Source organism: Macrobrachium rosenbergii, chromosome 41, assembly GCF_040412425.1.
Source record: "Macrobrachium rosenbergii isolate ZJJX-2024 chromosome 41, ASM4041242v1, whole genome shotgun sequence".
NCBI lineage: Eukaryota > Metazoa > Arthropoda > Malacostraca > Decapoda > Palaemonidae > Macrobrachium > Macrobrachium rosenbergii.
Genome location: NC_089781.1, coordinates 81,845,698 through 81,873,649, shown reverse-complemented (window position 1 = coordinate 81,873,649; position 27,952 = coordinate 81,845,698). Strand labels below are relative to the sequence as shown.

Sequence of the window (27,952 nt, the reverse complement as noted above, 5' to 3'; positions counted from 1 at the left end):
AAACAACCCTGATGATATTAAAGAACTCAAAGATATGCGACGACCAAAGAATCTTCAACTGTTGTTTAACTCTTAACAGTATCCTTTGTTTACGTTTGTAGATTTTGCAAATATATCTCTGCAGACAATAAGTGAATAGAATGGAAAATTACATCTTTAACGCCAATCCTAGTGAACAACATTACAAACATTCCGCATACTTTCCAATTTACTGTGTAAACAAAACAGATTTGATTTAAACGTGTGCATAAACTAAGTACGCCCATATTAAGATGGTAAGGTCTCAGTCCTTAACAATGTACTTTTCACGAAAACAATTCGCTGAAGCATTTTGCCCCAAACGTAAATTTCTCGGTGCGCGATGCGTGGTTATTAAGTTGTGCAGTTTACCATCAAATCTGAGCAAAACTGCATAATTGTAGGTTTTCATTAAACTGAATCGTCCTTTGTTCTGGGAAGAGCAGATAATAAACTGCATAGCGTATTTCTCAAGAAAAGTCTTATACTGTTCCTTTATAACATGCTGATAATCACGTCTACTGTATATAATCCCCACGCGAAGGTTAACAAGTTTAAAAGATAAATTTATATGAGCGTGGTTGGCAAAAGCATGATGGACACTATAGGTGAATACGAGAATAAATTGTCGTCTTCTAACATTCTCATTGTCCAGCTATACACAGGTAATCTAGTCCAATAACATTACTCTTACTGCAAAGGCATTTAAAATTTTGATGCTTGGCAATGGTAACCGATGTAAGGTTTGATGTAGGCTATGTTTCCATTATCGCACATTTTCCTGAATCATTACGAGACAATAGGCCAAAGCTCAAATTTTCGACTTATATACAAAAAGATATCAATCCTTAGATCTCACAATCGGGTAAATCAAGAAAATGCACGTTGTCGTGTAAAACATTATGTAGAAGAGCATATTTGTGCGGTGTCTCTTTCTAGTAATACATTTTTTTCGAGTGATGTATGTGTAATTACTCTATGGATCTTTTCATAAATAATGACTCTCAGACCTCTTATTTTTTCATTAACTCTGCGTGCAGTCTACTTACATAAGTACGTTCACATACGGTCGCATGAGCCGTCTGACACTAAGCTGGCCTTGATTACGTTCTCGTGGTCAGACCATCTCGTTGCGGCACGCTCTCTCCGCCTGATCTAACTGATGGTTACTTTTTTCCTTTCTTTGACGCTTTTTCAACTTTCTTGGCGTTCTTCAAGCTTAAACACTGTTGAGCACTGTGAGTTTTCGATTTACATTAGAGAGTAGAATGCATTGAAACTTCTTGTAGCACTGATGGTTCAAGAAGTAAAAAATATGTTCAGGTTTTTAATTTGGACGCTTATTTAATATGATTAACTATGTCTTTCTTCTTATTCCTTTACATACAAATCAGGAAATCTGTGAATTACTTCAGCTCTACTTAGTAACCCGCCAAGTAACCCACACTTCCTTTACTGCGCCACATCAATGTTTACGAGCGGTCGAATAAGGGGTTCGGTGAGAGAGAAAGGATTACATTTGCTCCATCTCAAAGGTCAACGTCTTATGATTGAATGTCTCGCAAGGAGAATTCCTTCCGAGTCACGAATACCGGAATCAAAGAACAATGAAATCCGAAGAACCTCTTCCGTCAGCTTAGTTTGTTCTTGCATAACTATGCCCAGTTATTACTGTCATTACTCAGTGAGTGGGCTGGCATTACACAGACCTAGATAACTACTTCCTCCGAAAAAAAAGAGATATGTAATATTTTTTCCTTATGCAAAGGCCAGTCAGACGGGGAACCAAATATTCTTATTAAACATATGCCTGAATACCACGAAAAGGAGGGACAGAAAAAGAATGGGGATTAATCACGAATGCAGGGATAGACCTTTCTGCTTCTTAAAGAACGGAAAGGTTAAGGTTAGCTAACAGAAATTAAGAATAATAGAAGCAGTAAGAGAATCCCAAAGTTTGGTATTACTGGAAAAAAAACAGTCAATTTGCCCCGCAACCCTCGGTTAAAATTTTCATGTTTGTGTGTTGCACTGTAACCGTTGAAGCTAATAAAGTGGTACGGATGTATTTCGCCCCAATCATGGTGAACGTACAGATTTTAGACGCATTACTGATAAAGTGATATGAAAACTGATAAGTAAACGATAGATCTTTAATTCTAAAGTGGAAAACTCTTTTTCCCTGACTTTCCCGTAAGATTAAACATGATTTTAGCTCATATCAGATGAATTACAATTCCACGAATGTGTCTTTATAACTCGGCGTGTGAAATAACACAGAAAATTATCAGGTTAGTTTTGAGCTGGGTGGCATTTGCTTAGCGTTACTGGTCTGACAAATGCAAAGCATAATATAGTAATAATAACAGAGGTCATGCAATATGTGTTATACTTTTAAGTTTGAATAAAATTTACGAAAGAAGTTGGATATATATGCCTTATGCACTTTATTTATCTTTAATCAGAACACGGCAACAATTCTACGAACTTGTGAACTACTTATTTCTTTTAAAATGCGGATTCCAAACGTCTACATTTGCATAAGGTGATCTTACACTATTTCTCATTAAACAAGGATGGTGATGGCGATGATTACGATCATGAGAGGTATATACAATTTAGGCCAAAGACCCAGAGCTGGTACCTATGAGTCATTCAGCAATGACAGGAAAATTGACAGTAAGAAGGTTTTAAAAATGTAACAGGAGGAAAACCTTGCGGTTACACTATGAAATAATTGTTCGAGAAGGTGGAAAGTCAGATGGAAGAAAGAATATGAACGGAGATATAAGTGATGAGTGGCGGCCACAGGGCTTGGTATAGGTAGGAAAGAGCCTACGGCTGACAATCAGTTGCACCAACGACATAGGCAGCAGGTTATATGAGGTACTTTGTGTCAGACATTCAATATACAATAAACTTCTGTTTATCAGTTAAACATTCAGACTGATGAGCTGGTTTTCCGATAGTTGGGCGAGTGTCAATCCCACATAAAGCCCTTCGTAGCCTGTTCCTACACGAAAAAAGCTACTCACCTTCAGCGGGTCGACCCTGCTTAGACCTACATTCACCGCTGTTAAGAAAACCGAACCTAACACTAATTACTTACTTTCAAACACCGAACAGCCTGCCTGAACAAAAAAAGAAGTAAATTCTCGGGATGACTCTATGTTCTCGGTTCGGAACAACGAACCGTCAGGTTACAAAAAACTTAGGCCTAGGCCTAACATATTCTCGTGCAAGAACCATTCATCACAAATTAATCGTGCACTAAATCTAATCTAGTTTTGCATCCAAATAGGGGATCTTTCCTAGATAGTGACCCCCACGGGTTTTATCCCGGTATGTATCCACCTTTGTGGCTTGTTTAGTACAAGCACGTTGGGGATTACCGTAAAAACATAAAGAAAAGACTGTAGATATAAAGATAATGACCCCAAAGAAATATTTCTCCTAGATAATGACCCCCGAAAACTCTTGGGGGTTCACTATCTAGGAAAATTCTCAAATAGGTAACAGCTACTCACATCGTAGTACTTGTCTGTTGGAGCATTGAACCCCTCAGTTTATCACCGCCATGTTGAGGCCTTGATTTCGGCCAAGAGAAGAGCCTTCAAATTTCTTATACATTTTCCCATAATATTTGTAAACAGACTTGTCTGCATTATTTCTTTATCACAACACTAAAGTAGATTAACCCAAGTGTGTCGCGGTTTCACTACACTTACAAAAACCACTAAAATTAAAGGCGGAAGACAGAGGACCTGCCCATAACACAGGCAGTACTGCGTTCTTCGTCAGACTGACCAGTTACAACTTCATCTTACACTTTTCCCGCCTTTTTGTCGGCGTCGTCGATTCGCAAAACGATATTTTTTTTTTTTTTTATCTTTGGATTAATGGCATGCTGTAACTGGTAAAGCTCATCACCATGTAGATGTCGGGATTATTTAGATTTGTTGTAGGTCATATTATTTCACATGGATTTTAATAAACAATATTTAGTCGCATGTTAGCCCTCTCCCTGTTATGAGGAAATGTGTGAAAAACAAGCCATTTTACTTGTCAGACAAGCACCCCTACCTACATTCTAACTGCATGTTTTACTGTGAAAGGAAGTTGTCAACACCGGAATAATCATGATAACATTAGTCTTTACCTAAGTCGTTGTTTTGATTTGCATGGTGTACATTGATCTACAATAGGCCTCTTCTCCCCTTCAACACCTTACCAACTAACGCACCCCATGAAACAGGGACTCCTGATAGTACAAGGATTGTGATCTACATCATCCAGATTTTACCTAACAAATTTTTATGATACAATGCAATCACTGTTTAACAATGTTTATCTGCGAGTAGTGAACTTCACATTTAGACTTGCCATCGTCCAACCCATGGCCAAAGTCTCTCATTACTGGCTACTATACAAATTTATATAATTTTGTGTATGGGACTTGTCGCTGAGTACTGTAATAGATGAACAAATTGCTCACAGCTACCAACCATCTATCTATAATAATAAAATTCAAGGGGATCTGATCTTGTTTGTCCTCCCCGGGTGACAGTAGGGGAGACATGACACAGCCACCCACCCCCTGCAAGCCTGTTTATCCGCCCTGGGTGGGGGCGGGGTATACAGGGGAACAGGAGGGTGGGGAAACATCAACCCTCCTCCTGCAAACCTTTTTGTCCGCCCCGGGTTGGGGGCGGGGTAGGTAGAGGATCGAAAGGGTAGGGGAGACAGCAGCGCCGAGCTCCGCGCGCGCCAACAAGCTCGTACGAAAAGAAAGTGAATAAAGGCATATTAAAAGATCTATTCCTTGACTCACAAACCCACAGTTACGGCTACAGAGGAAGCGACAGCCGAAAGAACCTATGGGTGCTGCCCTCAGGCGAACTTCTCTACTATGTAGCGGCTGTTGCTGTCATAATGGATGCCAAAGACGATGTCCAGAGACACTACACTGAACACACAGAAGATATTCAGTGGTAAGAGAGGTTTCAGAAGCTCTTTTTTATATTTTAGTAACTAGAAGACGTTTCTTTGATGAAGAATGGCTACTGTTAACACAACAAGAGGCACTGAACTCAGTTCATGTCGACAATCAGATTTTGTACAAGAATAAGTTTCAGTTGCATAAGCACATTTCTTTAAGAGAAAAAATGTGCTTGTGTTACATCCGTAGTATAAGACTAGAGGCTTCTAAGTGACAAGTTCTGGTGTTATTATTATTATCATTATTATTATTATTATTATTATTATTATTATTATTATTATGAAATATATATGGTGATAAACATATGGATGGTTTCAGAGGGATTTTGAGGTAAACAGAGACGGCTGAAAGCAAATTTATTATTTGTTATCATTAGTGCTTTTTTTTTTTTATTCTTTTGGAAATTTCTTCAAAGTGCAATTTTCAAACCTAAACCGAACAAGGCGACTTCTCTGATCTCAGCTGCCGAATTAATGTGAGTGAATTTTATAGTGTAAATAATAGTAACGTGTAGTAAAAGCTGCATTTTAGATTGTTGTGTGCTGCTTATATTACATGATTTTGTTTAAAAAATAGCCATGGCTAAAAACCAGGTTACTCGTCTGCAGGTAAATATAAAGACATGAGGTCAAGAAGATAATGATAGCAAGGACATAATCAAATTTGAAAAGGTTTTTCAAAATTTACAATTGTTTCGAACTACTGCTTGTCTCTAGACCTATTTCATGGTTTTTAGCTTTTTATATTATTATTATTATTATTATTATTATTATTATTATTATTATTATTATTATTATTATTATCTAACAGGCATGTTAACTAAACTCATGTGGGATTATCAAAAACTTTCTTTTTCAGCATGGCTTTGCATCCGACCCGTGACTTGGTGGCCTCGGGCCAGAGAGCCTCCAGAGGAAACAGGTCTTCTGCGCATGTGCGGGTTTGGAGTGCGCGCTCGCTCAACACTCTCCACGTATTGGGCAGGAAGGAGCTGGGAGCTGGTATCCTAGCTGTGGACTTCTCGCGCAGGGTAAAAAGATTATGATCGACTTTATGTTATTATTAGTGTTTTGTTAATTGAATGCTTTGTAATTTTGCTTTAATTTATAAATGTGTTCGTGTCTAGTTGTAAACACATAATAGCTCTTACTATCTTTTCGTATTTTGTGAACAAATTCTCTTTCCAGAATAAGGGCGATTATCTTCTAGCCGTCGATGCTGACCGAGAGCACCTGCTGTCGGTCTGGACTTGGGACAACGAAATGATCTTTGGGAGAGTTGCTGTAAGTATGAGCTCATCAATTTTGCCGTCTGTTTATAACCAGCTAATTTATCATCGTGCTCGATAATGTCGAAATTAAAATACTTTATAAGTTCATGGAGATTAATATTGAACATATCAGTTAATTGCCATTTGAGCATTTTAATCTGAAATAGATTATTTTCTTAGATTATCAAAAGAAGTAAATAAAAAAAGAAACATGTCAAAGGATTAAAACGAGTTACGAAGTTGCAAACACACGAAAATCAGGTAGAAAGCATGCGGCACAATTGTTAAATTTTAATGAGTAGATAGTTTAGGATGATACTACAAGAATAAATCTATCTCGGAAAAAAATAAATAAATTACCCCCATGCAAGTACAATATACACTGTGGACTTAGAGATGCTGTTTCTATATTGGTTTTTAATGCGGTAATAAAAATATATTCCCTCCATTCCCTTACTGCTCACTATAAAAGGCTGAATTTGACCGTGTAAGTTGCTAAGCTAGGCCACACAGGCACAATGATTCTAGATCAGGACACATATGCCCGGTGATCTGATTGGAGATGCCATTGTACCCCGTAAATGGTAAAGTCCCTTTCTAGCTAATAAAAGGCTATAGTTGTCCAAACTTGGCATATGCCAGGACCAATAACGCCACTTGTGCAGTGTAACTTGTTAAGCTAGGCCACACAGGCACTGTGAATTCAGATCAGGACATGTTTTCCCTTGGACCAAACTGAGAGCATCATTGCTACCGTGTGATGGGTTAAGCTGGAATGTCAAGGAGCGCCTATCTCCCGTGACTTGTGCATTAGATTCTACTGTAGCAAGTTAAGTTGGGTTATGTCAATTTGAGTAGGCTACATGCTATAGGTGGTCAATGGAAGTGAAGCTCAGATTTGTTCAAATCTTGTAACAAAGCCTAAAAGTGTTTTAAAATTCAAGGCTATTACCGATATCGAATTCCTGTTTGCCTTTAATTTTTATAGCCATTCATCGTACGTTATTTATATACAGGCAACTTTCTTTAACGTGTCATTCTTTTGTACCCTACGCATGAGCTGAATAAATAGAATTCATTTAAAGATCAACCTATTTCAAATCATGCTAATTCTATTAAACTGCGAAAAAATGGTGTACATCTCGAAAGGACTTCATGAAGTTGTTACAGAAATAAAAGTATTTCCTAAGTTCTTTATATCTAAATACAAAGCTAAAATGTCTATTTCGTTCAAAGAATGCCGCCAAAGAAATCACCAATGCCTCTTTCTTTCCAGACCCACCAAGATCACGTATGGGGAGCGGCCTTCCATCCTCTTGACAATAACCTTATTGTCATTTATGGAAGGGGGCTGCTCTCCCTCTGGGCAAGGAGGAAGGACGGGATCTTCACCAGGACGGACCTCATCGAGGTGAGTAACTGGGAGAAGCTACCCCGGAGGAAAAACACAAAATAGGAAATAAACTAGAGAAGAATAGTGACTCAGATAAATAGGGATAAGGAAAGGGGTGTTTGAGTAAGCGAGAAGAGGGGACTAGGTTAATGAAAGGAGAACAGAAATTCAAGGAAGTGAGATGGAATGGTGACCGAGGAAGAAGGAAGGAACTGGTGGAAGAATTTGCCGAACGAGGAAAGAAAGAAGTGGAAATTATTATCAGTAAGGGAAAGATGGATAAATAACACAGGCATTGAAGATATGGGAGCAAGTTAAACTGGGTAAGAACAGGTTGAGTATAGAATGAAAGGGAGATGAATTAGGTGGACACTGAAGAAGACTGAAGAATTTCAAGAAAGGAAAAATTCAAAGGAGGTATTGAGAGTACAGAGAAACAATGATAAGAATAGAGATGATAAGAACAGGAGAGTCAGGGTAAGGAAGAACGAGAAAAGCTGGTTAAGAATAGGTTGATAGCAATGTATAGACGTGAGATGACTTACCTGGCGAAGAAAAGAATAGGAAAGGTGTTGGGGAGGAAGCGATGGATAACGATGGAGTGTAAGAGAGCAGTTTGGGTTTAAGGAAGAGAGATAAATGATCATGCAATACTGAAATGATAAGAGGGGTTCTTTTAAGGTGGAGATGTGAATGATAAGCGGAGATGAACTTTTATTGTTATCTTTCAAAACATTGTCGAAAGATATTCAGATTGAAGATAAATGAGGACAGGGGTTCTCTGCGCGCAAATGGGTGAATAACCGGTGAACTTTGCAAGTCTCTGTGAAATTAAACAAAGCACAGTTTGCGAGCGGAACCTGATTATTTATGTGTGCATCAACTATTTTGCGAGCGGTTACTTAGCATGACAAAACTGACAAGCAGGGAAGTTTTCAATTAAATTAAAAATTACTTATGAATCTTTGCTCAAATTCTCACGCTAATCTTATCTGTATAAACTGCAAATAATTTTAATTCCTTCCGCCAGAGGCAACTTGCTCCCTAATTCCATCAGCTGAAGCCATCAAGACATAATATATAATGATAATGATAATGAAACTCTAGGCATAACATAAGTAACATCAAATTCATCGCGCTCACTTAATAATTCGCTTTACGATATGGAAATCCTCTGACATCCTTTTTCTAAGACCATTAAGAAAGAATAAGAGGAAACTGATAATAAAACTGTGAAGACTATAAATCATTTTAATATCCTCGTAATTGCCCAATTCTTCTCTCAGCAGGAAACATCCGGAAGAACGATCATGTCCCTGGAATTCACCCTCAGGGGAGACCTCATCACAGGGGACCACGAGGGGATGATCTCGGTCTGGAGCATCGACCCAGATGGCGACTATTACGTCAAGAGAGAATTTCAGGTAGGTCTCAGCACCCCCGTCATCGTCCTCTGCGTGGGCGGTGGTTGCTTTTGATCTCCCTGGGTGGAGTCCATCTACAGTTTACAACAACAGCAGCAACAACAACAACAACAACAAAACAACAGCAATAACAATAATAATAATGATAATAATAATATAATAATAATAACATCCTTTATCTCGGCTCAGAGCCATATACAGAGATAAAAAAGATAGATACGAGAAACATGCAACATTTAGATACACATGATAAAAAGTTATAACAATAAACGATTACACTCAAAAGTTGCTAATAATAATAATAATAATAATAATAATAATAATAATAATAATAATAATAATAATAATAACAACCCAACACTATAAAAACCACCCAGTCGATTAGGATGGATGTGATAGACCCAAAAAAAAAACTAATAATAACATACAGTTATTGTTCAGCAAGAGACTAATTAGGAAGATACAGAATTCAGGCATATCTTGCTATGAAGGAAGGGTGGACGGCAACTCTAAATAATAATAATAATAATAATAATAATAATAATAGTTTCTGCAGAATATACAAGAATGCCAGTGAAGGGATTGCTAATGGTATAGAGAGTACTCCACTGCAGCACAGAGTAAAGATACTGTACTATTGCTTGGTAATTATAGTAATACGGACGACAACATCACTGGAGTTCCTTTTTAGCCACCAGCTGCATTTCTAGCTTTCTACGTCATTTTACTCTTCATCAATTCCCTCTGGTCTCTTCCTACTTGACTGGTCAACTTCGTTAGCTTTACTTTGATCCAATTCTTACCTCTAGTCTGTGAGCAAAATCTTTGGGCGAGGACTATCAGAGTCCAGAAATGTCACTGAGGTGTTTCGTTCAACAACTTTAGGTTGAATGTTATCCTTATTGCTATTTCATAAATATTTCCTTCAAGTCCAGAGAGCTGTGGTAAACATTGCATTATTAACAGTAATCATGAGGTCATTCTTAATCATATTAATATGACAGTTTAGTCATGCGTGAAGCAAATTTGCCTGACATTTTATTTTGCAAAGTTGCATAAGTCGTCTGAATGTTACTGAATCTCATATAGCTAATAAGAGACTTTTTGTGCGTGTGTGTGTGTGTGTTTTTTTTATTAAGAAAGAGAATCAAGCACAAAGTGTAACTAAACACCTAAAACGAAAATTGCATTGAAGGTAAACAAGGCCGTCATCATTCTGGCGTTTCACAAACAAACTAATCCTTATTCACCGCCTCCCCTGCAGTTTCCCCCTTCCATCTTACCCTACTAATTTCTACTCTTTCTCTCCCCTCGCTTAAAACTAGTACCAGTCACCCACGGAACGGATTATTCCGGGCATCATAAAGTATTGATGTATCTTATAAGAACCTATTCTAACAATAAACTTCCCCTTTTATAAACTTAACCTAACCTAAATATTGTCGACTCCTGATCATAACTCATAACCCAGCCTAGCCTAATTACTGCCGATCTTCTATCCTAACAAATCTAATTCAGCCTAAGTATTTAAGCACCCTGCCATAGCTTAAAGACACCAGTTACGGTACTGCTGCGTCTATCGGATGTGCAATCCTGGTCCAATAACAAATTAATATCGTTGTCAATGAAAACGTTCATAAACAGTCTGAATACCAGTAGTTGCAAATTTCTACACTCACTAACCTGCCCAGATACCATTGCCAATTAATAATATCGTGGCAATGCCTAAGGCGACTTGATTTCCAATTTCAAAGAGGTACATGAACCATCTGAACACCAGTGATAGTTAAACCCCGCGATGGCATTCTCTTTCTAGGCCCACATGTCTGCGGTGAACTGTTTGCAGTTGCTGAGTGAAGGCACAGTCCTCTCTGGCGGAGACAAGGATCGCAGGATCATCGCTTGGGATTGTGAGGAAGAATTCGAGAAAATTACGGAAACAAAGGTATGAGAATTTGGCAATTATTACTACTTTCTTTATTTTACTTCATAAACAAACATATACTGTACACGTGCATACACCCACTCTGCATCAATAAATAAAAAAATATATAATATATGCTCACACACACATGAAGATAAGCCAGTGCACGTGCTCTAGGACTGTTCAAATTTTACCACAAGGAGCTGTAGCCCTGAAACTGACTTTTGGATGTGATCATTAACATACATAGGCCTAAATGCGTTTTGGCGTGGGGATGGGTCGACCCCACCCGATCAGCTAAAGGGGTGGTATGGCTAAGTGGTGCAGCACTCGCCTCACTGTTGCTAGGTCAGCGGACTGATTCCGGGCTATATCCTGCGGCGAATAAAATTAGACAAATCACAGGATTTTATCCTTACTCTACAACCGTCTCTCCGTCTTTTTGCCGTCAATAATTACAGAAAATAATAAAAAAAAAAAAACATACGAGCGCAAAGGATGGTTTGGAACGTTATAGGCAAGAAGATTATTAAGTTTAGAAAAATTTATTAGGCATCTCAAGAAGTATTACCGTCATGGTCACAGATACTGAAGTATAGTGATAATCATGGCTTTTAGTTTAGTTTTTTTTTTTTTGCGTTTTCCCCTCGTATGAAAGTGCTTATCAACACGTACGTGATATGTACTCGTATATACGTCAGCGCATGACTCAGGATATTTTGGTGTCATCCTTATCGCCATACAAGCTATAAATACTGCATAGTTACCAAATGTATTTGACAACTGGTACTCTCTTTATCACTATAATCACTATAATATTATTTGAAAATTATTTAAAACTACTTAAAAATATCATAGTCAGTTTGTTATCTTAAATAACAAGCGGTAATCATGTAGTAGACAATAAAGGACATTCTTGTTATACAATGGTGATGGGTTCATTGTTTGGACATTCAGTAAATATCTACATGACATGGAGTTACTGAGAATTAAAGAAATTTCGTAACACTCAACATTGCTAATGTTGAACGAGTATAAGGCGTGGGTGACCATATTATGTGATTGCTCGTTTTAACATTTGTTTTAGCGTTTCTTGTCCCATATGCTTTACCATATTCTACTCATTTGTTTGTTCAAGCATTATGTTAATTGTTTCTGCGACTGGTACATTAATGTAAAGGGATTCGATGTCGTAAAAGGAAAAAAAATCATCCTGAAGAATTCTTTACCTACTTGAATTCCCAACACCAAAATAGTTTTACGACATACATTCCGTTAGCACTGATGTACAAGTCGAAGAATTTCTAACATAGTACTTGAACAAACATATGGGGAGATTATGGTAATGCATACAGGAAAAGAATAGCTAACAAATGTTAAAACAGGCGACAGACAATTGCTATTAATATTCAGTGGAGATTTCTCTTTTATTATACAAGTAAAAATTCTACCTTATTATAGCTCCATCCAACATTATCGAAAGAACATTGCAGAAACTTTGATAAAACAATAAATGACATTAGTTAATAGATTAACAGCCAATTAAGAATGGTTGCCACTTTCCCAATTATTTGAACTATGAATGTACACTACCTCTTTCTCTGCAGTTACCGGAACAAGCAGGCGGTGTACGATCGTTATACCCACAAAGACCAGGTCACAACGATGGGAACATTTACGTTGGTACGACACGCAACATGGTCCTTGAGGGGTCTTTGCAAAGGAGATTTAACCAGGTACGTCTAATTACAGTTAATAGCTTAATATAAAAACGATATTGCAAATGATATCGTTTAAGGATTGTTATCTCCAAATGTGAAATATATACGAATGTAAATGACGTCATTCGAAGATTTTATCTCTTAATAGTTAAAATGATAATACGAACTTATGAAATACTGGAGAAATTATGAAATATTGAAAAAAATTATTTGAATTATCTCAAGACAGGCTGGTAAAAAATGTCCAATATACCTCAACTCAATATAATTGTTACTATGCTTCGTTGTGACCCGCTAACACTTGCACCAAAATCACCCTCCCCAGCTCCAGGAAACCCCCCTCTCCACCCCCACCCCAAGCGCGCGCGCGGCGCAGACACACCCACACACACACACACACACACACCAATTTCATCCCGTAATGCCCTTTATTCTGGAAAAGACACTAAGTACCATTCCACTACCGTAAATGCACTGTATTATAACTGATATAATATCGTACAATTTCCAGGTTATTTTCGGGCACAGTAAACAGCTGTGGGGCTTAGCCGTGAACAAGGCAGATGGGACTTTAGCCACAGCTGGATACGACAAGCACATCGTCAAGTGGCACGAGAGCCAGCTGGAATGGCGGATACAGGTAAAGAATTTTTCACGCTGCGCGAAATAGGATACACTATAGACATCAACAATGCCCGTACAGTGTGTAGGTATTAATCGCACTATGAGGAAATTGCCGTCTGGAAACTTTAAAACTATAACTTTTTGAACAAAACTAGCGAACTATAGTGACAGCAAACGCAGGAAATGAGTGAAAATTGCTTGAAGGTACACGCGTACATGTATATATGCTTTAAAATGACCCACTGTATATTTTCAAAAGACTTTCGACCATTTGATCGGTTTCTTAGAAAGCTTCTCTTGAATAGTTTGCAGAGTGGTTGGCGGGAACTGGCCATCGAAACCCACCGTATGATTAATATGAGTGTCTTTAACTTTAATCCAGCTGTATACTATGAAGATAAAAAGGCACATAACTACACTATATACACGCTGCAACCATATATGGTGCAACGTGTATATAGTGTTTTTATGGGCCTTTTTATCTTCAGTGATTAATATAATCACCTTGTGATTTATTTACCGAAACTTTTTGTATTAGCTGTGCTATACTATAAACTAAAAGTGTAGCTAATATTTATTTGTGCTCTGGTTTAAATGCAAGTTTTAATTAAAATTTTTAAAATCTGTTTATATTTACAAAGACTACTCCTAAGCCTAATATCCATACGTCAATGCAAGTCCACTTTATCTCCCTTGTGAACATCTGTTTGCAGAAACTATCTCATATATGATTATATCCTAGCATTAAAACAAGAATTACCTAGCATATCTCCTATAAACTTATGATCTGACAGGCATTATATTCAAAATATCGTTATATCTTCAAGTTCATATAATGTTTTTTTTTAAATATCTGTTCGCAGGATAGTGCTTTAAATGTGATTGTATCCAAACGTTAACTATGTGTAATAACAATCTTCCGTTAATGCAAGGCGTACAGTATATAGCCTATTCTTTACAAACTTTATATGTAATATTTGATAACACTTTAACGTTAGTGCAAGACTTATGTAGCCTATCTTTTATGAACATCTTATGATTGATTTAATGATATTGCTTCTGATCTATTAGGTCATTCTAGAATGAACCACGAGAGATAGAAGCGCAACGTGTATATATATATATATATATATATATATATATATATATATATATATATATATATATATATATATATATATATATATATATATATATATATATATACATACGCACACAAAGGCACACACACATATATATACACACATATATATATATATATATATATACATATATATATATATATATATATATATATATATATATATATATATATATATATATATATATATATATATATATATATATATTTTTAGCCAAGCAGTTCGCTGACCTAGCTTATCGACCAATTAGAAACGGTTTCCATCAAATTTTGCTCGAATGACCTGACTTGCCAGAACTAAAAATAGCCTAAATGTGCTTTATTTCCAAGCTTAACAATAAAGTTAATTTGATAGATTTTTACTTAATACCATTTAGCAATTTTATACTTCAATACAATTTTGTAAATGATTACTGTAATACCAACCCCATTCGTATCTTCTGAAATGGGATGAAATCCCTGAGATCACCGAATCAAAATTAGCCATAACCTCCTTGCATACAAGCATCACTCGCTAGAATCCTTCGTAATCCTGAAGGCTTAAATTGGTAGAAGGCTTAAATTGGTAACTTTTTGCTTTAGTACCAAAACTTAAATGGGTAAATTTCTACTTCAATAAAAGCCCCATCCGCATCCTCTGAAATGGTGCGAAATCCATGAGATCACCGAATTAAAACTAGTCATGACATCCTTGCATAAATGCAACAGAGGCTAATCCTTTTATAATCTTCCAGACTTAAATTGGTAAATTTTCAATTTAGTACCAAAAACTTTAGTTGGTAAATTATTACTCCAGTACCAAACCCATCCGCATCTTCTGAAATGGGGTGAAGGCCATAAGATCACTGAATCAAAACTAGTCATGACATCCTTGCATAAATGCAACAGAGGCTATTCCTTCGTAATCTTCCTGACTTAAATTGGTAAATTTTTAATTTAGTACCAAAACTTAAATTGGTAAATTTTTACTTTGTTAAAAACCCCATCCGAATCTTCTGAAGTGGGATTAAATCCACAAGATCACTGAATCAAAACTAGTCATGACACCCTTGCACAAATGCATCCCTCGTTAAAATCCCTCGTAATCCCGCAGGCCCAGAGCGAGTGCGTGAGCGTAGCGGTGCATCCGATGGGCACCAGGATAGCAGCCGGGACAATCGACGGACACCTTATCGTCCTCAACGGACAGAGCGGACAGCACGTCACAACTGTCAGGGTCTGCGGCTCGCCTCTGTCCTGCCTCTCCTATAATCCAGGTGAGCGAACGTATTAGGAAGAAAATCCCAAATGGGATTCTTCGCGTGCGTTTAGGGATTATCATGGTGTGTATGAACTGGAGAATGTGTTGTTGTGGTTGGCCATATGCCATCATAGGATCATGCTTCTAGGGGAGCCATGGAAAATTAAAAGTATGGATTGCAAGTCCATGTGTGTTTGAATAGAAATTCATTGTGTGATGTCTCTTTCTCCAAGTCAGTAATACTTCGTAGTTATTCAGTTATTATTATTATTATTATTATTATTATTATTATTATTATTATTATTATTATTATTATTATTATTATTATTCAGACTGTACACATTCACATGAAAAGGCCTTTAAGTATCTAACCAACTTTACACAGACTTGAAAACTGTAAATTACAAAGGAAAAACGGAAAATAGAACAGGTGTTTAATTAAATGCTGCTCGGAATAGCAAAAAAGCCCTAAAAATCAATAAACTAAACAAATAAGTCTTTTATATACATACACAATAATTACAAAATATATCAAGAGGAAGCAACAGTTTACGTTGGGATTAAGTAAATCTTTCCTTCTTCCTTTCACAGTTTTTAAAAATTTTACTGTCTTCTCCTGTATTTTCAGTCTCAGTGCCTTTTTGTCTTTTAGTAGTTAAAAAAAAACATAAAAAAGGAAGTGACACTTTACTTTGGAATTCGGTAAATCTTTCCTACTTCATTTTACCATTTTGTTTTTTTAAATTTTACTCTGTCTTCTGCCTTGTCAGTCTCAGTGCCCTTTGCCTTTTAACAGATAAAAAAAAAATAAAGCAAAAGGAGTTAACAGTTTACTTTGGAATTAAGTAAATCTTTCTTTTTTCTTTTAAATCTTTCCTTCTTCCTTTTACCCCTTTTCTTAAATTTTACTCTGTCCTGTCAGTCTAAATACCCTTTGCCATTTAACAGATAAAAAAATTATAATTTTTTTTCCACTGTCAGCTGTAGATTTGCGTTTTAATAGATAAAAGAAAAATCTAATTTTTTTTCCCACTTTCAGCCGGAGACACTTTAGCCGTGGGATCTCAGAATGGCTCCATCTACCTGTACAAGAGCACCAAGGACGGATACCTGTACACCAGGAACGGTAAAATGACGGGGACCCTCCCGCTCTCCGGCATTGACTGGAGTACTTCCGGTCGTTACCTGCAGACTGTCACTTCCGATTATGATATTGCTTACTGTAAGTATTTTGGCAGGGTGTTTGCTTGCTGCAAGCTCTTTATGTGTATTGTGAACTCTCAGCACGATGTATATGTATACATATTTGTATGTGTTTGGATGTAATAATTATCTTACCTAATCTAACCGTATACAGTTTCTTTCGCATTCATCTCAACGAGTAAATATCAATAATTATTATTCATTTGTCCTTTGGACGATGATATTTTGTTTGTTTTCATCCACCACATATACAAAATAAACGAATAAAACTGGCTTGAGAAAATGATGGGTACATATTCTAATAAATTGTAAATTTTGTTTTTGAAAGCGGCGTTGGTTGTATAAATTTGTTTATTGCGTGCAATGATACCAGAGCTTGAAGCACATATGAACTGGCAAAAATAAACAAATTAATCTATTTGTGCATTAATGTCTATACTGAAACACGTAGGACACTCTCTTGTCTTTTAAATGTTTACAATTAAAGAAGTTTAATTGACTTGATAATTGAAAGTTCTGCGTAAAATCCCACCGATATTCATAACAATAGGAAAATATCTCTCTCGGGCATTATTTCAAGGTTAAATCTGAGTCTAAGACACTCCTGTTCATAAGATATATTCTCCCTTCAGTTTCCCCTCCCTTAACGTTTCTAAAGCCCAATCCTTCGTCCCTCCTTCTCCTTTTTCTAACTTTCTTCAGGCTTGGGCTGGAAAAAAACAGTGGATTGCCTGTCCCATAGGCTCCTCCGCACTCTTAAAAAATTATCACTTTTTTTTATTGAAATAACTGCCACTATTTCTCTCCAGAGATCATCGCTACATGAAAGTTATTGTTTTCCTCTCTCTCTCTCTTTCTCTCTCCCAGGGAGTCTGGGCGAATTATCCCGCGTCAAAAACGACCAGGACGTACGCAACGAGACCTGGGCGACTCAGACGTGTCCGCTGAGCTACATGGTTCACGGTACGTAACCACTGAACGGTTCTGTTTCCCGCTCGCTCAGAAGGTGGTAACGCGTTACATAAACTAGCTACTTTCTCCAGACAGATAGCTAATTTTTTATTGTTTAACGTACCAAATACTATTTTATGTGACGATTACCTTAACTTTATTTCTCGTAAAATATCTTACATAGGCAATAATATGCGAAACTATTTTAAAGCAATATTTATAATTTTTCTAAGAGAAGCTGAAATAATGGAATATATTTTCTAAATTTAGGCAATCTAACTATTCATTTACTAACTATTATGGGTCAGGTTAACTTTTATAAACGCTTCAGTAAATATTACAGAAAAAAATCACTTTGACATTTTCATTTCATGATATTTTTCCCCTCCATTATCTTCACAATCATGCATACATGTATACATTCATAAATGCTTTTCTTGTAAATTAAAATGTTTCCAGTACATACATGCATACATACTGTACATACATACATACATACATATATACATACACGCATAAAAGAATCAGTTCAACTGCAAGCTAACACACTTCAGGCATATTGGCTTACGTACAGTACATAATATTCACTTTGCCTGACTGCTAACCTCCTACCCGCTTACCGGTTCGTTCACTTTCTAACGTGTTGTATTGTGTGCCAAGGCGTTTGGAGCGGCGGCAGGGATGCGCCTCTACAGGTCACCTTGGACAGATCCCCTCGGGGGGATCTCGTGGCAGCTGGAGATACAGATGGTTTCATCAGGCTTTACAGGTGGGTTGGACTAGTGCCCTTTGTAATGATCATTTTTCTACTTCGCTCTGTTTTGTTTCTGTCGTAGCGCAAAAGATTTTCTGAGTCGCAAGGACTGTGGAATATCTGCTGCCTTGGGATTCGGCTGATTCACTTCAGAACTTACTGACTCTTCGTGCTGCAATCAGTCATATATTAGATACGAAAAATGCCAGAGAATTTAATAACTACGTTTCTCTCTCTCTCTCTCTCTCTCTCTCTCTCTCTCTCTCTCTCTCTCTCTCTCTCTCTCTCTCTCTGCTAGAGAAATTAATGGATTTTGATTTTTCTCTTCGTACTGCAGTCAGTCATATATTAGAAATGAAAAATACTAGCGAAATTAATTGTCGAGTCTCTCTCTCTCTCTCTCTCTCTCTCTCTCTCTCTCTCTCTCTCTCTCTCTCTCTCTCTCTCTCTGCTAGAGAATTTAATAGCTTTTTATTCTTCTATTCGTGTTACAGTCAGTCATATATGATATGAAAAATTCTAGAGAAATTAATTGTCGAGTTTTCTCTCTCTCTCTCTCTGCTAGAGAATTTAATAGCTTTTTATTCTTCTATTCGTATTGCAGTCAGTCATATATTAGATGTGAAAAATTCTAGAGAAATTAATTGTCGAGTTTCTCTCTCTCTCTCTCTCTCTCTCTCTCTCCTCTCTGCTAGAGAATTTAATAGCTATTTAGTCTTCTATTCGCATTGCAGTCAGTCATATATTAGATTATGAAAAATTCTAGAGAAATTAATTGTCTAGTCTCTCTCTCTCTCTCTCTCTCTCTCTCTCTCTCTCTCTCTCTCTCTCTCTCTCTCTCTCTCTCTCTCTCTCTGCTAGAGAATTTAATAGCTTTTTATTCTTCTGTTTGTATTGCAGTCAGTCATATATTAGATGTGAAAAATTCTAGAGAAATTAATTGTCGTCTCTCTCTCTCTCTCTCTCTCTCTCTCTCTCTCTCTCTCTCTCTCTCTCTCTCTCTCTCTCTCTCTCTCTCCTATAGAAATTATTTGCTCTATATTTTTCCCTCTCTCTCCCTCAGAGTCTCAAGTCTTATGGAATACTTATTATTTAAAAGCAAAAGAAATCCTCTTATTATTTTCACTTTTAACACGAAAATGCTACAGAATTGCAGGTAGTTACTCTTCTCTTTGCCTCTCTTTCTGTTTCATATCGCTTCCTCATTGAGTGTATAACGAATTTCCTTTGATAAATGTTCACTGTGTTCTGGAAGGGTCTAGAATTTGCCTCTACCCCCGCGCCATGTTCTTACGAGTAGGAGAACCGTAATCTAGAAGAATCCAGAATGGGGAGATCGTTATTCTTCCGTTTGTGTGTTTTCTCGCTCCCGTACTCTTGTTCGAGCGTGTTTTCATGCTCTTGTTTGTGCAGGGAGGATATCTTTAAAACAGATAATGAATTATCAAGTATGATAAGATTAGTAGGACGTGTATGAGACCAGTTTCACGCGATTAACTTTCATCTGATGTAACATGCTGAGATTCTATTCTCTCTCTCTCTCTCTCTCTCTCTCTCTCTCTCTCTCTCTCTCTCTCTCTCTCTATAAGTAAAACATTAAAGAAACATTATATATATATGTATATATATATATATATATATATATATATATATATATATATATATATATATATATATATATATATTATATGCGTGTGTCTGTGTGTGTGGCATGTTCTTAACTCCATCGTAGCCATAATGAAATATTTACGGGGTGTGTGATTATCTCCGACTGCACAGTTAATTTCCATTTACTGCCAAGCTTTGGAATACACTTTCTCCTCCTGTGCTACAAATGTGCGTCTATCTATATATAATATCGAACTGTGCTCTGCTCTTTTTCCTTTCTTGCATTTCTCGTTTCATTTGAACTTTTATTCAAGTAGGTAATTATTTATTCATTTAATAATTTATCAGCTGGACAGAATCCAAAGGATTTAGTGTTTTAAGTGTCTGTCTTTAAGTACTAAAGCTAAGCCCTGAAGGAAGTAACGTTCCTTAGGCATTAAAAAGGTAAGTAAACTAATTCCTAAAAAATTAAGAAATATTGAAAAATGTTTCAGAATGGAAGTTCTAAAACTACATTTTCTGTTTCAGGTATCCAGTGCTGAGCAGCCGAGCAGGTTATCACGAGTACAAAGTTTATACATCTTACGTATCGTGTGTGAGATTCTCTTACACGGACAACTACCTCTATACCATTGGCGACACGGACGCCGCTCTCATGCGCTGGCGAGTCACTTAGCACAGATATCGGACGCGCTTTGCGCGCCGCCGCCAATAGACCAATGTAACGAAGAGAGTACTTGGTGTCTGAGAGACAGGAATTTCCTCTTATGAAGCCTGGCTTCCTGCAGATTGCGCGTTTAATTAAAGCCTCTGAAGAATTTTGAACTCGTCTGAAATTCTACCGAACTAGAATATTCTGTCCCAACATGGTTTTTTAACTGTTAAAATTCCATGAAGCCTGAACCGAACGGACTATGAATTTGTGATGACATTGCTGCATCCTCGGGAGAGGATTTGATGTGGTTGACTTTGTTATAAATCAAGCCTAAAAATCACATTGTTTACGAGAGTCTCCCGATACTAAGACTACAAGATATAACCTTTTCTTATTTTTAGCATGTTGGTAAAACCGATGCTTGCCCTGTGATAAGGTTATTTGATGCAACTTATAGGCCTATTTGTAACAGAACTAAGTGTATGGAACTATATTTTTGGATGAATTAAGGTAATCGGCACTTCATTGGTTTGCAGTTCGACAACGCCGAAGTCAAATGTTATAAGAAGAAACTCATTCTTTTGTGGAAGTATTTTGCGAGAGATTTTTTTTATTCGTGTTTTTTAAAGCACGGATATTTCATAAATTTTCTCCCGTCCAGAATAACATTTGTAACGTTTTAATAATTATATAATATAAATTATATGTACATATTTGTATATATAAACATATACATATTTATATATTTATATATATGTATGTATATATATATATATATATATATATATATATATATATATATATATATATATATATAGTTAGAAATATGTCTCCTTTAAAACGCTCCATAATTATATAAGATTTTATCTAAATACTGAACCAAGATCATGTCACACATGAATTAGAATAGATCAAAATATAAGATAAAAACTAGCAGAGCAAGAAATAACAAAATCTCTACAGCATATAGAGTTCCGAATAAAATAAATAAAAATTTTTTTCCTCACAAATATGCCTTTGCTCTAAAAGGAGATGGCTACAGAGAAAAAATAGACGAGTTACTGCTACAGCCTGCCTTTACAACTACTGCAAAAGGGATGGATCCCAAATACATTAACGTCTACTCATATTATGAATATAATTATTCTGACGGACAGGTCACAGACGTTACTAGTTCAGAATGAAGAGTCATTCAACAAGTCATCTCAACTTTAATTCAATTCTACAAAACGTTCAAAGCAAGGGCATTTCGAATGAGGAAAAAAAAAATGATTTCCACAAGTTACCCCCACTCAAGATTCAGAGTACATATTCAGCAGGTCCATCTCAACACTACTTCAAAATAGGAATTCATTCAACAGGTCACCCGTACTACGAATTCAGAATATAAATTCATTTAACAGGGTAACTGCGCTTCGAATTCAAGAATAACTAACAAGTCAATTATGCTGTTTCAAGCGATTTGCACATGGGCCACATGATGGATTCATAACATGAATCCAGTTTGTCATTTAAACTTTAAATTCTAATCTGTCTGAAATTAAAGATGAATTCGAGTGGTACCGTTTACCCTCAAGTTCAAGGAGAAATTGCTGTTTAAATAAGTGGTCTCGTGTTTTACATAATGATGGATGTGGCTTGAATTATCATGGTGTAAGAGATATGTTTGCTTCATTTGACAAGAGCTAGAATCTTTTAAAGGATACTTTATAAAAGATGTGAATACTTGTTGAGAATTTTATAAGAATTGTAATAAATGTGAAGAACATGTGAATACACGACGATCGTATATAAGAACTGGAAACAAACGACAATCGTATATAAGAACTGTGAATACACGACGATCGTATATAAGAAGTGTGAACAAACGACAATCGTATATAAGATCCGTGAATACACGACGATCGTATACAAGAACTGTGAAATTGTGTAGAGAAGTGCACAGAACCTAGGCTAATGAATACGAATGTGTAATTTTCTCGGAAAAGTGAACAAGTGCAGATAATCAGACAGGAATGTAAAGACGTCAAGCTCAACTGGCAGGAACTATGACTACTTGGAGATCACTTCGCAGAAACAACAAAGGAGTGAAGACCAGTTGGAAGGAAGTTTGTGAAAACGTGCGTGTAGCCTAATTGGACAGGAGCGTGAATACGTTTAGATTGCTTGACAGGAAATGCGATGTGTCGAGAATTTAAGAAATGAAATGAATTCGTTTAAAAAAACATTTAAAACGAACTGTGAAGTCGTGAAAATCATTTGACTGCAACTGTGAATATTTAGAGAAAGTGTACAGAAATATTTTATTAACTGCCATAGCTCCATCGCTTACGACAGTATATCCGCTAGCTTTTAGATAGTCATCTTGGAAATATGTAATAAATATATTACCAGAGTATTTTAGAATACAAATTTCATCGAGCTTAGATGCTATGCTGTAAATGGAAGCATGCTTTTATTTTAGCCTAGAGAAGAAGATAGTTTTGAAAATAGCTAATTTGCACAATTTTTTGAATCTTCACAAAATATACGCCACCAGCATAATTCATTCGCATCGTTTATATACTGTGTATATAACTAATACATTTTACATCAAGCAAAGAACTCTGTAAATATCATATGTAGATAGTAACAGAATAAGTTTAGTTTCAGATCTGTTATGAAACGAAAATCGGCATGTTTAAAAATACAGGATTAGAAGGCTTTATGGTCGCCCTTCCGGTTTCATACATGTACTGTTTTGGACAGAGTGATTGTACACGTCTCGAACTTTGGTATGAGTGAGAAACTGTGCTTACATTGTTCATATTTTCGTGTTAGTCTAATTATTTTTTGGAAGTGTGTCTTGAAATTTAGGTTCCATGTACCTGATTTGGTAGAGTGGTAGACTCGGATGCCAAATGATACTAGTGCGATATCATTCCAGATGCTATGATATAGAAATAGATTGCAACCTTCGGCAATTTTCCTGAAAAATTGCCAAGCAGCCAATACTGAAGACATCATTGAAGAGGCCGAGGCTCGTTAAGGTAGTATCACATGAGCACGAAGATACCCCGCATCAACTGAAACGCAAATATAGAATGATATCGTGTTCTTGGCCCCAAATTTAATAGCTTGATGATGGCAAACAGATGCTATATTGATTGGCCGTGTGACTCAGCCTATAGATGGCATTCAATGAATCGGTGCGGGAAAGTTGAACCGGGAAAGCAGAGAACTGAATTTCTTATCATTATGAAATTATTCTTGAATTGTTCACGATAATGGTTTTACAGTTTCGGTGAAGATGGTCTTATTATTTTGGTTGATAATGGTATTAAAATGGTCTTTCAGTATTTTTATGGCAATTATCATATTACTTTGGATATCAGTGATATTGTTTTGGATGAAAGTGAGCTTAGAAATTTTGGATGATAAAGGTGTTTCAGATTCGGATGACAGCAATGGTCATGCTGTTTTTTATGATAGTGGTCTTCCACTTTTTGGATGACAACGGACTCTCAGTTTAGTAAGGGAAAGAATGGACTTGCTCAGTGGGTATTGGATTTTACAGCTTTGGAATGTCAACATTAAAAGTTCGCCAAATGTGTGTATGTGCGTCTTTGAGTATGTCGAGCTTATCGAAAATGTCAATTCTGTTACTTAATTGTTGGTTCAACATTTCTCTCCCGCTATTTACATTTGTTCTTGATTTTATATCATGTACTGAGAGGACACAAATTCCTCAGGTTATAGATACAGAGAAATAACTGCAGTAACCTCATTGTTTTGAAGACGGAATATCAATAATTATCTGTCGAATATCATCGTTTGAAAGCAAACTAAATCCAAAGAAGCAGGAAGAACTAGGCTTAAAATATCATGTTTCCCCACTTTATGTTTTACGTTTCTATAGATACCGTGTGTCCCAAATTTACACCAAATCCTTGTTTCTGTACGAAGGTGAGCTACTGTGATATAGTGATGAAAAAGAATTATGAATAAAAACTATTATCTTTTCTTGGAGAGTTTTATTGTGTCCGTCCTTCTTTAAAATAGCGTTCTTCGGAATTAGAACACTAGGTTATTATTTTAAAACAAAACCCAATTAAACGAGCAATTCCAGGTCATTCATTTATTCAATACCGAGAAAGCAAAATGCGGACGGTAGGGGCTTCATAAGTATGAAACCTATTTTCCTGTTTTTTTTTTTTTTTTTTTTTTTTTTTTTTTTTTTTTTTTTTAAGAAATAAAAGTAAGGTTGCAATTTTCGAGAAAAACAGGAGCAGGGAAAGAATGCCGTATCCGGTCAGCTGATCTAAAGAAATGGAATGGCATAAAAGGAGGAAACAATGAGGCATACCCAATTATATGATAGACAGCTCCATATTTCGTTTTCAAGCAATGCGTTCGTAACAGCTAAAGTGAAGTAACTGTAAATGAAAATACAAAGTTACATCTAAGGCACGTTTAATAATATTAACCAGAGCTGAATGACCTCGTAGGTCCCATTGCTTGGCCTTTGGCCTAAATTCTATATTCAATCAACTCAATAATAAATAACAAAGAAAACAATGCCCCGAAATATAAAAACAGTTTAGGAATGAATTGCAGACTGATCCATCCATCACTGTCAGTCACTGTAAATAGATAAGATAAAATTTTATATAGAAATGAACCACTAAGTTTTAAAAAAAAAAACTAATTTACGTAAGCCCGCTGTTAAGCTGATTATCATGAAAGACAGCTCTTGTCGCACTTATACTGACCATGAAAACAGTTAGATAACTGAAAACTGTTTATCGTAGTGAGCGTGAAAGAACCGCAACGTCGGGGCGGGGGCCATAGTGATAGGGCAAAGGCTTGCGTCCTTCTGTGGGTGGGCATTGCAGAAGAGAAGCAGGTGAGTTCTTATGAGGAAATGTCAAGAGGTGGACCACGGTTCTGGAGAAGGGCATGGATTGGCGTCCTTATTTTGGGCGGGCCCTTGATGATCCTCTTGCCGTAAGGTGTAGCGCTATAGAAGGGCAATTACAACGGATCTTCTGAGGATGGTATTACAGAGGCCCAAGAATTGGAGGTATATTTAAGTGGAAGAGTCGCGGAAGAGGGGGGGAGGGAGGGGGATGTTGGCAGTCGAGCATCTGAACAAGGCAAGGGGTGGGGCGTTGGAGAGGGTTGGTGCCACCATTTTGTGGGTGGGCCAAGTGGTGGGGCACTGGAGATGAGGCACTGAGGAGGGGCCGAGGGGTGTGGCCCAATGATGGGAGAGGGGGTGGGCCGTCCTCAGCCTAGAACGGCGCTCAGGCCCGGACTGTGAATGCGTTCGAAACACGTGACGAGAGTCATGCGACCTTGAACTCCCCCAAACCTGTTCGCAGCCAGTGTCATCGTACTCTGCGGACTGCAGTCAATCGACACCTTTTCTCCGCACTTGTAAATAGGCGATCAATATCCACTCTTTTTCAGCTGTGATTCATCACGTACGCAGCGGCAACCGGTTCAACGTGATAAAAGCACTGCAAAAGGAAGTCAACAAATATTCTATATACCATTGTCATTGGTAAGTATGTTTATTGTCCATTAAAAAGAAGTTTGAGATTTAAGCTAATCTGTCGGTGGCATGAGTACTTATAGTTTCATGACTCCTCCTGACGGCTCGTACGTGTTCGGCATTGTAGAATGCGGTAGATGTGTTGGCTAATACCGCTTAATCTCTCTCTCTCTCTCTCTCTCTCTCTCTCTCTCTCTCTCTCTCTCTCTCTCTCTCTCTACTACAGAATAATGGCAAGATACCTGTTTAAAATGGAATGCCAAAAGGCGAAACTCGCTCGAAAATATGTATCTTTCTGATTTATTCTGACAAATAAAAAAAAGATAGACATGAATTGTTTAGCCTGTGTTGCTCATCGTCCATTGTGTTAAAGCAAAACCACGGGAGCTAGTGGAAGGCAGCTGCTACGAACAGATGACACCTGCGCAAATGTTTCTTGAACACTCCTGGCGATGTTCACAAATGCAAACAGTGGTGCTACAGCAGAATTATATTGGCTGTAGTTTACCTTTGTGCTCCGTTCGTTTATAACATGGTTAGCCTTGTAAAAAGCATGGCTGGAAAACCTTTTAGATGAGGACAGTAGTTGATGAATATACAAAGGATCCTCGATTTCTTTTCCAATATGCTTTTCATTCATTAGGAGAGTAATCTTCGCTGGGGTTCATCCACAGTTCGCCGGTTAGAGTACGAATGTTACAATGATTGCCGTGTTGTTTGTTTCGTTTCTTCCCTGTGACCTTTAGGCAGATTACAGTCGTCCTGTGTTGTAGACGATGACGTTCGTAAATGGAAGAAGAACTTGAATACTGGTCAGAACTACGTTTATTTGTTTTATATTCACCTGCCAGCTTTCGTCCTATTTTACTATTCTTCTCTTGCCTCTTCTTTTTTTCCTTTATCTGTTTTATTACATTTAGATAAGTCTATCTGTTTTATATCATATAGATAAGCACACAGTCGTGGTGAATACACTTCTACACTTACACGTTCATACATTTCCAAGAAAATGTCAGGCAATCGAAAACCCTGTCACTGCTAAACTCTCCCACCTTTACCTGAGCACACATTTGTATGCAATCTCATGGGTTAGTGACCAGACTAGTATTTTTATAATAATAATAATAATAATAATAATAATAATAATAATAATAATAATAATAATAATAATAATGTCCTTTATTTCAGCTCAGGGCCATATACAAGGATAAACAAGGTAGAAACGACACGGTATACATAATTAAGATACACGGGATAAGATGTTATGATAAAAAATCGGCGGCACAAACAGTTGCTTAGTGGAAGAGTAAAAATGGTAATAATACTAATAACAATACATATGAAAATAACGTACTATTAACTACCGTTAGAGACAGAATTCAGTTGCGGTTTGGTAAAAAGAAGAGTGAGAAGCAAATCTCAATAATAATATTAAAAATAATAGATTCTGCAGAATAAATACTTTTGCACTTAAGCAACTCTTCTCTTGGG

General features: G+C 36.8%; 3 protein-coding genes across 5 annotated transcripts in view; 2 read left to right on the top strand and 1 right to left on the bottom strand.

The window, feature by feature from the left end:
• Nucleotides 1–4,039, bottom strand: part of LOC136826934 (uncharacterized) — a 169,835-nt gene extending 165,796 nt beyond the window's left edge. Inside the window, exon 1 of one of the 2 annotated variants that reach the window (XM_067084523.1) lies at nt 3,546–4,039. In XM_067084523.1, the coding sequence (XP_066940624.1) occupies nt 3,546–3,571 (26 nt within the window). In that variant the 5' untranslated portion in view covers nt 3,572–4,039. The remainder of the gene's footprint in view (nt 1–3,545) is intronic. The other variant, XM_067084525.1, reaches the window with a different exon arrangement.
• The window catches only part of DCX-EMAP (Doublecortin-domain-containing echinoderm-microtubule-associated protein), a 124,111-nt gene extending 102,516 nt beyond the window's left edge, over nt 1–21,595 (top strand). Inside the window, exons 11-23 of the mRNA XM_067084512.1 lie at nt 4,860–5,009; nt 5,876–6,047; nt 6,205–6,300; nt 7,564–7,698; nt 8,967–9,104; nt 10,921–11,049; nt 12,636–12,764; nt 13,261–13,389; nt 15,608–15,770; nt 16,794–16,976; nt 17,825–17,920; nt 18,569–18,677; nt 20,799–21,595. Coding sequence (XP_066940613.1) covers nt 4,860–5,009; nt 5,876–6,047; nt 6,205–6,300; nt 7,564–7,698; nt 8,967–9,104; nt 10,921–11,049; nt 12,636–12,764; nt 13,261–13,389; nt 15,608–15,770; nt 16,794–16,976; nt 17,825–17,920; nt 18,569–18,677; nt 20,799–20,946 — 1,777 coding nt within the window. The 3' untranslated portion in view covers nt 20,947–21,595. The remainder of the gene's footprint in view (nt 1–4,859; nt 5,010–5,875; nt 6,048–6,204; nt 6,301–7,563; nt 7,699–8,966; nt 9,105–10,920; nt 11,050–12,635; nt 12,765–13,260; nt 13,390–15,607; nt 15,771–16,793; nt 16,977–17,824; nt 17,921–18,568; nt 18,678–20,798) is intronic.
• Nucleotides 21,596–26,290: 4,695 nt separating this feature from the next.
• Nucleotides 26,291–27,952, top strand: part of LOC136826930 (terminal uridylyltransferase 7-like) — a 182,577-nt gene continuing 180,915 nt past the window's right edge. Inside the window, exon 1 of one of the 2 annotated variants that reach the window (XM_067084509.1) lies at nt 26,291–26,470. The gene's annotated coding sequence lies outside the window, so the exon portion shown is untranslated. The remainder of the gene's footprint in view (nt 26,471–27,952) is intronic. The other variant, XM_067084511.1, reaches the window with a different exon arrangement.